The 12,979-nt window shown below is 40.6% G+C and overlaps 1 protein-coding gene across 1 annotated transcript in view; it reads left to right on the forward strand.

Moving 5' to 3' along the window:
• The window catches only part of bcar3 (BCAR3 adaptor protein, NSP family member), a 76,427-nt gene that overhangs the window by 5,684 nt on the left and 57,764 nt on the right, over positions 1–12,979 (forward strand). Inside the window, exons 2-3 of the mRNA XM_071486308.1 lie at positions 2,156–2,318; positions 7,743–7,857. Coding sequence (XP_071342409.1) covers positions 2,229–2,318; positions 7,743–7,857 — 205 coding nt within the window. The 5' untranslated portion in view covers positions 2,156–2,228. The remainder of the gene's footprint in view (positions 1–2,155; positions 2,319–7,742; positions 7,858–12,979) is intronic.

Here is a 12,979-nt window from a genome sequence, read left to right on the forward strand (position 1 = left end):
GTATTTCAGAGGAATATCAAAGATCTATAATGCAAATGTTATACATCATTTGGTCTTCACTTCTTTGTATTGAAGGTACAATATGTCTGTCTGTATTTTAAAGGGTTTTTTCTTTCCTGCATTGTTTTTCCATGGAAATACCCAGGGACAGTTGGGATCAGTGTGGTGTGTATGAGATAAAATGTGATCTGATGTGGACAATTGACAATATGCAGTAGTCTGTGAGATGATCCCTTTAATAACATCTGCTTTTATGAGGCAATCACTGACAATGTCTAAAGACAATGAGCAGCACTGATTTATGGCAAGAGTGGATTTAGTTATTTCATCCATTAACATCTCAATTAATTTTAGATCATAGATCATATCACAATATACAGATCAATGTCCTGATAAAAGATGACTTTGATTTTTGTATCTTTTCCTTCTCATTGATCATAATGATGAAAAGACACAGATGTATAGTTTAGTTTAGAGAGACCCGCACTCTTTGCTCTGCTTTAAGCACCACGTTCACCTTCACACCTCTTCTGTAATGTTATCGTGTTACTGCCTTCATTTTAGGAAGCCGACCATACTTGTGGAAAGTTGAGGTTTCCTCAGCCCCCAATGGCACATGTTTGAGAGACTCTGCTGCAGAGCGCTGATCAGTGCAGGAAAGTTTATGATTAGTATCAGCAAAGCTTTAAAATGAGGTAGTATTGATACTTTTTACAGTAATAATCCCCAATGGCCACTTGCTTTTTTGTGCAGCACGGTTCTGCTCTGCTCTCTCCTCTTGTGTCTGCAGATGTGCTGTGGTGATTTAGCCTGTTGAAGACACTAACAGGCTTTTTCTAAAGGGAGCCAGTTTTGAACTCAGCTAATTTCCTACACCTATTCTGTAAACACGGTACTTACCGAGATTTATTGTAACATGACACTGTTATAATTTATCATTTTATCACCTTGTGTTCGTGTGTGCGTATGTTGCCTTAGTGACAGCCTGGTATTCCTTGGTAGATGATTTGTGGCAGTAATAAGCAGGGCTGTTATCAGCTCTTATTCCCAGTGTTCAGTTCCACAATTCATGGAGAGTTCTGTTTAATGTTTTGTGACTATCTTGACTGGCAGCACACACTCAGTTTGATTCCCAGTCTCATTATCAGCCTCCTGTTGAGACCGAGACATCGACACCCAGGGCTGTTTACAGCTTTGGAATATCTGTAGAGTTGCTGTTAATCGCCTTTTAGACTGATAAAGAACAACATTTGGCTACAAAACTACTTGACTGTGGAAAATAAATGGTTTGTTTCACACATCCCCTGTACAGACTTGCATGTACACACACGGTATTGTATAAAAATGATGGCGTCTCAACATTTTCCAACATTCTGATACAATTTATTGACATATCGCATATGACATATGACAATAAATAGTTGCTGTAGATTTAAAATAATTTCTTCTGTTGTTAATGTAGTGTATACTGAATTTTGTCCAGGCATTAGACATGGTCCATCTTTGTTACTGCATTTCCAAGGTTACATTTTCAGATTCCCAGGGTTGTCGCAGTAGCTCTCCGGGCCTGTTCTAAAGTTCCTTAGTTTTACAGTCGAGTTACATGGCGTCCTTCAAAACATAGAAACCAAAACTAACTTATACTCATCACATAGAATTAATAAAACCACAGCTCCTTCATCTCAAAATCATTTTACACAAGTGATGTAATGTCTCTGTGAATATTTTCTGCAGCGGGGTGCAGTACGTGTACAGCCTTGAGTTGTATCAAACTGTGTCTTGCACCGACTGAACTGGTTTGGATATTTTCAGTGAAACCTCCCACAACTTTTTCTGTGATTACTGTTCACAGTTCCTTCTCCCAGACCCCCCCTGAAATTGTTTTGAACATGTATCATTCATGTCAGCTTGTACTTTCCAAAAGCCAACTAATAGTAAACTGACAGATTCCAGAGCTGTGAGAGGACGCTGAATAGGGAGGGGATGTGTAATCTCAGGCTGTGTGTCTCTTTTTAATTACATTACATGTGGTGATTGCACCTAACAGTGAAACTACCATTGTGTGAGATTAAAGAACAAAGGTTTTACCTTTTATAATGTTGGCATCAATTTAAAAAATGTTAAAAATGCTCTTTTTATTGCTTCTCTGTTTCAGGGTCCATCTGAAATAAGAGAGTTCAGAGTTCACCTACTTCTGTGTACATGCCTGTGTGTGTACATGTATCACCATGAAGCACCAGTCTATCTCCCGATGGCTGAGCCAGCTGGGACTGCCGCAGTACTGCACAGCATTGGAGCAGGAATATGATGGTGTAGAGGTAATACGAGCACACGTAGATGCACAAACAAAATGTTTTGCCTTCTGTTTCTAAAACAACTCTTAAGGCAGAGGTAGACTAAACGCACCTACAGGGTTACGGGAACAAACTCCAGAACCTCTTGAGAAAGTCTGGATGAGCAAAGTAAACATTTATGTCATCTGTCCTCCCCAGACTGAAAGGGTATAGTGCAGCAGTTAAGCTTGTAATATGAAAGGTACTGTGCATTTTATGAGAAAAGCATGAAACTTTCTCCAGTGTTTCTGGACCCCTTATATGGACCTTTGTATCTGGAATAAAGTAAATGTATGTAAACCATGAGATTAATTTTCAGACGTGGAGGCTTTTCAGATTTGACCTTAGGGACAGTGACCAGAGAAGAGTGACTAAATTTCAGGCTGTCAAATTTTACGTTTTTCTTTTTTTTTTTTTCCAATATTTTTTTTAATCATGTTATCTCTCCCATTGACGAGATGTTATCAGGAGAAAACATTTTTTTGTCATCCCGATATAATGGAGTTTTGTTATCCTTAGATTAAAGAATAACTATTATCATGAGAAAACAAAAAAATGTTTTTTGCTAATAATATCTCGTTATCTTGGGATAACAACAAATAGTTTTCTTTGATAAAAAAAAAAAAAAAAAAAATATTTGCAAGTATGGCCGTTCTTGGCTTGCATACATAAATGCCTTATAAGTCAATTATGTTTTATTTTTATGCTCTTATTACACATAGATTTCACAGAACAGCTGTAAACTCTGTAAAACATGAGTAGCAGCTCAATGAGGTCTCTGGAAAGGTGGTTTCCAGTGGCTACCATCCCGCTGCTTCCTTCACTCAACCCTTATTAACGCTAACTTTTTTTGACTCAGTTTTAAATGAATCTTTACTTCCCAGAAACTTTACTTTTTTACATGTTGGCAAATTGGCAAACTCAGATGAAGACAGTGTCCAACTGGTTGTCTTACAACTCCTGAATAACCAGCTAGGTATTAATTAGTTTGCCCACGGAGAACTACCTGAACGAGGCTTTGTGGAGCTGAAATTAAACATGATTCAGAATTTGCATGACCTGTGTCCCTAATATTTGTTGAAAATATTGAAAATAATTTGTACGTTTCCAGAGCTGCTGCCATGTTTTCCAGTCTGAAAAACCTAAAACAAAAACCCAAACACATCCCAGCAATTATCCACAGTGAACCCGGATTGATGCCAGTGGAGGTGGAGGGGGCAACGGTAGCAGCATCCTTTTAACAAGAAGAGAACCCGTCAGATTCAGCACATACAACTGACACTATCTGAATAAGTTTAGAAATGTTTTTGTCTTTATCATGTCTGTCTTAAAGGGGGATTCCAGTAAAATGAAATGTTTCTATTTTTGCAAAGCCAACTGGAAGAATAGTGATTATTAAGAGTGTTTCCCACAGCAGCCCAATAAAACTTCATCACAGACCTATTACACTGAATAGACAGTGATGTGGAGGCTGTTTTAACATCCAGCCATTAACCTACTTCACTCTGAACGTCACACAACCATTGGCTAGGAGATGAGATTGATTAGCCAATAAGACATGAATTATTCCATTGCCTCCTGCTAATGTTTACCCAGAATGCATTGGTGTAATTAGTGAGCGTTTGGTGTGGAAAGCTTATGAAAAAGAAGGTGAAAGTGGCAAGGAGAGAGATACAGAGAAAACAAGGTGAGACAAAGAGTAAAAAAGTGTTGTTGTAGTCACATTCAACCATAATGGAGCTCAGACTAAAGTTGCTGTGTGAAATATTCTCTCAAAATTCCACAGTTGATGATATTCTGAGCTTAAATCTACATACAGCCAGTAAATGTCATTGTGCGTTGAGTGGATTTCCTTCAGTTCAAAGAAAAGTTGTCTAAAATATATGCACAAGGCTGATGTCTGGAGCTACTGGCACCTCTCTCATTGCAGCTATAAGATCTAAGAGTCGTACTCTCCTTGACCACTCTCCATTCATACTGAGCTCAGCAGAGTGTTGCTAACCTCTCTGGTTATTATAACAACAGTATTCGGCTCAGTGCTTTCTAGCCATCCAGGCTTCTTGTTAACACAACACTCACTGTGGTAAAACCAACTCAGCCAACATCATCAACACTGCCAACAGCCACAAGCACATAGTGTCCAAACAGCATTTCCTGACTCTTTTTTCATCATTTTCAATGTAGCAGTGTATATTTGTGTTTATACTCCATTAGCAGATGCACCACAGACAAGGCGCAACTGTATTTATAATTACAGGGTGAACAAGATGCACAACCACAGCTATGAGTTGAGTCACAGGCTCAGTTTAACATCAGAAATATTTATTCACGTAGGTTTTAGAAATTCCAGGTTACAGCTTCATGCTGAGGTGTTTAACGTCCAGAACTGTCCCTGCATCTGCGCGCTCTTTTCTTTCACTCGCACCTTCATCATTACAACAACATTCACGTGGGCAAAACCAACACTCACAACTGCTGTATCAACTCTCCACGGGGCTGGTATGAGAGTTCATATTGTTGTGCAGCTCTGCATGATCTGGATAAAGAAAACATGTCAACTTGCTGTTGGACACAAGAGAGAGATGGGAATGATAGAGGGAGGGGGAGATAGATGCAGAGATAGATTAGGCTTGTGATATGCCAGCCATGTCTCTCTCTCTCTCTCTCTCTCTCTCTCTCTCTCTCTCTCTCTCTCTCTCTCTCTCTCTCTCTCTCTCTCTCTCTCTCTCTCTCTCTCTCTCTCTCTCTCAACTTTAACCTGTGTTTTCACTGAGCTGTCCAGGCACGTTGGCTGCAATGACCGACTGTGTGTGTGTGTGTGTGTGTGTGTGTGTGTGTGTGTGTTGAATACATGCTTATGTATCTCTGTATCTCTGTTTGGTTTTCAGACTTGTTTGCTTCATGTGTGCACGTCTTTCTATGGTTGTGAGGACACTGTTGGTCCTGGTTTCATGCTGCAGATTAGAAGTGGGTTTGGTTATGGTTTGGCATTTAAACATGATGGTCAAAGTTAGGTGAAGCGGCTTGGGAATGCAAATACATAAATGAGGGTCCTCATAACTATAGAGAGACCAATGTGCGTGCACAAGTGTGTGTGTGTGCACATGTGTATGAATGTGAGTGGGTGACTTTGGGTGTGTTTGTGTGCGTGTGTGCGGCTGGCTACTTTGTTATGCAGGTATGCATGTGTGGTTGTGTATGAGTGTGTAACTTCTAACGTGCTGTATGTGACTAAGAGTGACTGTAATTTGATTTTGTGTGTGTGTGTGTGTGTGTGTGTGTGTGTGTGTGTGTGTGTGTGTGTGTGTGTGTGTGTGTGTGTGTGTGTGTGTGTGTGTGTGTGTGTGTGTGTGTGTGTGTGTGTGTGCGTGCGCGTTTATGGACTTGCCCACTGTATGTTTGTGTCGTCTAAATAGAGCAGTGTTTGTGATGAACTAGCAGAATGGCCGTATTGTTTTGAAACCAAAACAACAGGGCCTTGGTTTGAGCTGGGAGTGTCCTGTGATGACAGTGTCTGCCATTTACATGTGTGTGTTTATGTGTAGTTCTATTTCTGTGTAAGGTTGAGTGGTTCAAAGACTTTGTCAATTTCAGGTCATTTATGTTAATACTATAGCGAGGGTTGACGTGAGGCAGGGTGTGTGTGTTCGTGTGTTTAAGACACTGCTGTAATGACAGGAGCAGGATGAGGGGAGGAGACGGCACACTTTTGAAAGATAGGAGGTCACCAGTGGCCTCAGCATTTTTTTCATTTGCTCTGCTGGAGCAGAGGAGCCACCAAGTTGTCTAGACAGACTGTGTTGCCTCACTTCCACCAAGCACAACAGTATCTTTCCTGCATGACAATCTAACTCAACTTATGGACTCAGTTGTTGCTGCTGCAGTTTACTGTTCTTCGTAGTTCTTTCGTTCTTTGGAGAGAAGCAGCTCAAGAATTCATTACAGTTTCATATTGACTGCAGAGTAAGGGTCGGGGTAAGCCTGAGCAGAACTAGGTTGTGCGATGTGTTGTTAGACAGTGTTGGAAATCAAGTGTTTATAGTTGTTGTGGGCAGCCACACTGCTGGGCGGAGAGAAGAGTTTGCCATCATGAAGAGGGTTGAATGCGATGCTGTTTAGATATGGGGTTAACATTTTCAGACAGCCATCGTGGAAGGCAGTGATAGTGTTGCACTCGGTTGTTCACATGAAAAATGACAGAAATAGTTGTGTAAAGAATGAAAAAAGTTAGAGAGAGAAGCTCAAACCTGGGAAAGTCAGATTGTCATTTTCAAAGATTGACAGAAGTGAATGGACACCCCCTTGGGTAGAGATGTCCCGGGCTCTGACTGTCCACCACTTTCAGACCCTAGTAGTGACCCCAGAAATATTCCTGTTGTCTGTGTTTTAAAGTGTCATGTGAGTAAGATGACCATCTGACGCTGGTCAAAGTCAGGGTTGAGACTCTGTTGAGCTTGGTGTCAAAGTTCACTCTGTAACCTGGGTCAAAGGTCAGATCTGCCTCATTTTTCTGGCGTGACTATAACATGTAAGGTAATATGTGTTAAGTAATGGTTTCTAATCATTAAATGCTGCAGCTCTAAAAGCAGCAAAACTTTTTTTATGAAGGACCGAATAGACAGCTACAATAACTGCAAGTCAGTTTAATTAACTTTACAATCTAAACTAAGCATTTTTTGACTGCTAAAGGGACACATGGACATCAAGGGAAATCTGGGACCAGGTCTTCACTCTCACCATCTGTTGGGTGCAAGTCTAAGACATTTCAGCCCAGGTTTTTGTTCACCAGCTGCTGAGAAAAATATCTCCTGGCTTAGTTGATTATTTGTTGCATTGTTTAGCTCTTTTAGCATGTTTCACTATGGACGTGTAGAGCTTTTGTGAACCTGTGTGCTTTGTGTACCTGGTAACAGTTTTATATTTGGGGGTAAAGTTGAGGGTTAGTTTGCTGGGGCCCCCTGGCGCAGAGGGGAACTCAGTTAGGAGGCCCAGCAACAGAAAATTGCTGAAAGCTGTAGAGAGCTCCACATTTGAGGAAGTGATTGTCAGTTAGATGAAGTCTTAAATATTACTGTGATTTTTCTTTTATCAATATCACATTATCTTGAGCTTCTTCAGTAGAGCTGCAACAGGTAGTTGATTAATCAGTTAGTCAATAGAAAGAGATGAAGTGGCCTGATAATCACAGAATTATTAGTTGCTCCTTCCAGCTTCTCACATGTTGATAAACCACATATCTTTCGGTTATGCAAAGTTGGTCGAACAAAACAAGAGATTTGAGGTTGAAACATTTTAACATTTTATAAACAAGACAATAAATTGAGAAAATAATTGGTAAATTAATCGAAAATAATCGTTAGTTGCAACTCTACACTTCAGATTAATTTTGTATTTTTCTTTTTTTTCCAGGACCTGCTCCACCTCTCAGAGTACGACCTCTTGGAGCTTGGAGTGCACAATCACCTCCACCGCCTGCACCTCCTCACTTCTCTACGCCTCCTCCAGGAGCGAGAGAGGAGGAGAGGTACTCACACACATCTACACACACACACACACACACACACACACACACACACACACACACACACACACACACACACACTCACGGCTGACCAAACATTATCTTTCCTTATCTGTCTCATCATGTTGTTGATTCTGGCTCCGTGTTGGAGTCCCTGAGTGTCTCTGCCTGTGTAGCCGGAGTGTAGACAGAAACACTGAGACAGATAGCATTAGTGTCATGTAAAGACATGCTTATGCCCGGGGGGTCTGCTGTTGGTGGTGGTGGTGGGGGTTGTCTGCTGGAGGACAATACTGTGTCACACATGCGCTCGCACACAGATAACTGTGAACACTTTCCAAGCTGTCAGTAAGTTCGGAGAAGAGTGCTGAGGCCTGCAGTCCTGCTGAGTTTAATCACATCTACAAGTGTGTGTGTGTGTGTGTGTGTGTGTGAGACAGTCTGCTTTGTTTGCTCAGTTTCCCATGCATTATACTGTGAAATCTAACTGTTGTCGTGGTGACTGAGCTGTGCATGAGTCCAGTTTATACCAAGTGAATAGATTATTTTGAAGCCACTGTATAATACAGGGACACCTACACAACCATTTTTACACTGCAAAGGCAGAAATATTCCAGAAGCAAAATTAAAATCAGGGTGTTTGCACGGGCCAGTTACCAAAACAATGCTTCACATTTGCTTCAATATGTGCACAAGTTATCTTTGCTGAACTATGGAAAAACTTTCAGAAGCCAGACTTTCTAAACTTGTTAGAGAAAGCAGCGACTATAAAAACCACACAGTCTCCTCCAAGTTACCCCAGCAGTTTTCTAGCCCATCTGGAATGGAGTGTCTTTAAAAACGAAAACAGACTTCGAGCTGCAGTGAGTGAAAATCTTGTCACCCGCGTTTGATAGAAGTTTTGCACAAATGTATTTTTTATTGCGAGTCATTTCCTCTGTAGAAATGTTATGAGGTGATAAAAATGTTGGAAGTCTTAGAAAACTGGTTCATATAAACATGCAACATATATAAATGATGAGAAACCTGTAATCTCTCTAGAATTAATTTCTCACATGGTAAAAATGACATTTCTTTGCAAAGGAATCACTCATAAATCATGTTCTGCATTTTCTATGATCTACAAAAGATCAGGATTAATATTAAGAGCATTTCCAGTACACACTGTTATAATAATGTCTGTCATTATAGAAAAGCTGTGAAGAGAACTGGCTTAGAGGGGAGATTTCCTGGCTGCTCTGTGTTACACTCTTAGAGTTTGAGTCCAGGTTCAGCTCATCTCTGTACAGACGTCTCTCTCTCCTTGTGTGGCATCTAGATGGAGCCTAGCATCCAGCAGTCTTTAACTGAATAAACTAAAGGTAAAAAGACATAATATAAATAAAATCAGAAGCTGTATTTCAAAATACATACAGTTATAAATTTGGAAAGTGAAACTTTTGGCCTGTTGATCATGAGAGATTCAACCTCTGCCAACCATGAATATCTGTATAAGATTTTAAACTAGTCAACTAGTCAATATTTTTTTTAAAGTTATTTTTGGGCAACATTTGACACCTTTATTAGATGGGACCATAGATAGTACATAAAGTGAAGCCAGTGTGTTAGTGCCTTAAACCTTCATTCTATCTAATGACCATCTGGTCAAAAAGAAGTCTGATTGTATTGAAGTCTATGGGAAAATAACCCTACTTCTCACTTGATTTATTACCTCAGTAAACTTTTTTTTTTATTAAGGTTTTAGAGGAAAATAGACAATAAATCAGGGTGTGCAGTAGGGTGTGGCTACCATGTGACTGACAGACTATAACAACTCAGCTTCACCTTTTCGTCCAAATATGGTTTCTTCTGGTTTCAATAACCAAGATGGCAACAGCCAAATTGCAAACACGAGGCTTCAAAACGGCAGTTCACAAACCAATGGGTGACATCACAGTAGGTTGACACTTGGAGAGGACAGTGTAGGGACACAGGAAATGAGTGGACAGAGAGGGCGGGAATGACTGGCAGGGAGTCGAACCGGGGACTTGCCTGCTCTGAGCTTATGTGCCCCCTAAACATTTGGCTCGTTCGAGTGGTCGAGATTTTGAACTCTAAACCTGTTAAAAAGTGTCGGACCAAAAGACTGATGGAGCGTAGCCACAGTAACAAATTAAGAAAGGAAGAAAAGAACAACTGGTGAGGTAGCTTGGGTGACTCAAACCTGAACAGAAGAAAAACATGGAAAGAAATATCACAGTGCCGAGCCAACACCTTTTCATTGACAAGTGACATGCGAGTTACAAGGCAGCATCGAGTGCCGAACCTGTACACTGAACAGCAGATGAAGCCTTCGCAGATTATTCCTTTAAAAACATACATTTTCACATTCCTGACATCAATGTGTGACCGCTGGTGGGGCCCCGACCTGCAGGTTTAGGACCGTTGCTGAGGTGAAACAGCCTCTAGTTGAAATCACTCAGTCACCAACTACTGTGGTATTATCTGTCTGCCTGGCAGCCTGCCACCCCTATCATTACCACAAAGGCCAGATTTGTTCAGCTAATGGTATCCTTCACACACGCACGACGCACGCACACACACACAAACACACGCACATACATGCAGCATCCTCCAAAAATGCAAGCTCAACATCTGACCCAGATAAGAGCATTCCTGTGAGAGCACCTTCAGCATAAAAAACATGCACACTCACACACTGCGTCCAGGCACATATTCATTTTATCATATTACTGTTTGTTGGCTACAGCATATGATTACGTGTCTGGAATAGGAATCCATGCGTGTGTGTGTGTGTGTGTGTGTGTGTGTGTGTGTGTATGTGTGTGTGCCAGGTACTTTCCTTGTTGGCACGATTAAAATGCAGCAAAGAAGTAGAGATGCTCCAATTAGAACAATTAGAGGGTGAAATAGGAGGCATCAGTTAAAGCCACATGTGTGCGCTCATATTTCACATATTTTAGTTTGAGGTATGTGTAGTTAAAGTTGTTGTGCTGAGGATTCTGTGGATACTTATGTTTGAAAGATTAATTTGAACCTTTTCTTGTTTGTAAATTTAAGTTGGAAAAAGGGAAGAACTGTCAGGTTGTTGCCACATTTGTTAGTATTGATGCTAAAACGAAAGTGATAAATTCTTTTTTTTAAATTTTTTTTTACTCTATTGTCACAGATTAAATTAGCAGTAGTTTCACATCACTTCAGTATATTAATGAGTGATTCTTACCAGCACTGTTAGGTTTATTAGATCACTGTAGTCATCTGAAAGTAGCAGTTTATGTGTGCTTTCCACTTGCAGTGTCTAATTTGGATCATGTGCTGTACATTTGTGTGTGCGTTAGTGATGCAGATGAACGGATGGTTTTATTTAATCAAGCATCTGGCTCTGGAAAAAAAAAAGTTTATTATTGTCTGTGCTTTTCTGCACACCAAAGAGTTCCGTATATAAATGGCGTAGATTACACACACAGTTAACACAACTCCCTTCTCCGGTCACCGTCACTGTATTCCTTCAGGACTGCCTGTTTGCTTTTCACCAAATAGACACCCCCTATCCCCCTGTTCCCAAAAAAATGCATGCATGTTATGAGCATGCAATCAAAGTTAAGGAAGGAAAGACATTACTGTGACCATGGGAAAAGATTTGGCAAATCTGAAACCTACAATAACCTACAGTCAATTGTCAAAGTAAAAGTACATGAGCATCTATCAGACAAAACATAGCTTTTCAAAACCTCATATATGTGCTGCTGTCTGTGTCTTTGTAGTGATTCACAAAAACAGCAAATTTAGCAGCAAATTTTTAACTGCATAACACATTCAGGAAACAACTTCACATCAATTTTTCCATTCATTCATTCATTCATTCATACACTCAGGTCAGCTCTCTGTTTTGTCCCTTCCTGACTTTCATAAGCTGAGGAAGTTAATGATGTGAATACCAGAGCACACACAGACCACACACTGCTATGCTCTGCCAGGCCAAACATGGATTCACACCAGTTCTACGTTGTGTGTGTGTGTGTGTGTGTGTGTGTGTGAGAGAGAGAGAGAGAGAGAGAGAGAGCAGGTGTTCGCGCTCACGTTTGTTTGGTTGTTTGTGTCCCTGCTGGACAGTGATGTTGCCGTGGTGACAGAATATTTAACAGTTCTGGACCAAAGATAGGAGTTTCTCTTTCATAGTTATTTACATTCAAAGCTGTCAACTCACTTTCTCGATTACCCTGAGCAATGACAGTAACATGACAAAACACTTTATGGCTATATATAAAAACATGTCATCACATATAAAGGAATTATTATTATTATTATATAAAAAAAAAACAGAAGCAAGAGCCTCTAGAAGCAGCCGTCTATGGCTTTCAGTTCTCTCTCTCTCTCTCTCTCCTCTCTCTCTCTCTCTCTCTCTCTCTCTCTCTCTCTCTCTCTCTCTCTCTCTCTCTCAAAACCAAAACTAAGTGACATGTTCTGTCTTGCCTGTCGATCTCCTCCGCTCTGTTTAATTACAGCAGCTACACACAACAAGCAGCTCGTCACTGACAATCAGCTGGTCGCAGTGTGTGTGTGTGTGTGTGTGTGTGTGTGTTGGTGTTGGAAGCATCACTTCTATGCGGTTATATACATGAAACTATGGCGGGGCAAATAAGACAATCCAAATATCGTCGTGACATCGGCACAGGCAGAAGCAGTCGTTGATCGCTCTGATGGTCGGTGATCACCGTACCGGGCTGTCAGTGTGTCAGTGTGTATCACAGTAGGTCTGTCCTTCTGGATGGTTTGTCAGTTGGTACAAAGCTTAAATAAAGTACTCTGCAAGATTTATCGCAGCATGATCTGTGATGATGACAGTGCCAGGAGCTCAGTTGCCCTCATGTCTTCAGCCACTGTCAGCGGCTACAGATCAGTTTTTTTACTTAACAACCCCTGAGACAATCACACACCGTGTTCTTCACAAGCTGAGAGGTTTTTAATATATTTTTTTGTGATGAATAGATGTTAAGAGAACTTCATTTGCACTGAGATTTATATCAGTGTCTAGGGAATGAAAAGTATCAAACAGATTTAATCAAAAACAAAGATTCACAGGAATTTACAACTTATAGGAGGAAGATGTCAAGATGCCAATAAA

Source organism: Trachinotus anak, unplaced genomic scaffold, assembly GCF_046630095.1.
Source record: "Trachinotus anak isolate AG129_WGS33_773 ecotype Australia unplaced genomic scaffold, CSIRO_AGI_Tana_v1 ptg000010l, whole genome shotgun sequence".
Classification (NCBI taxonomy): Eukaryota; Metazoa; Chordata; class Actinopteri; order Carangiformes; family Carangidae; genus Trachinotus; species Trachinotus anak.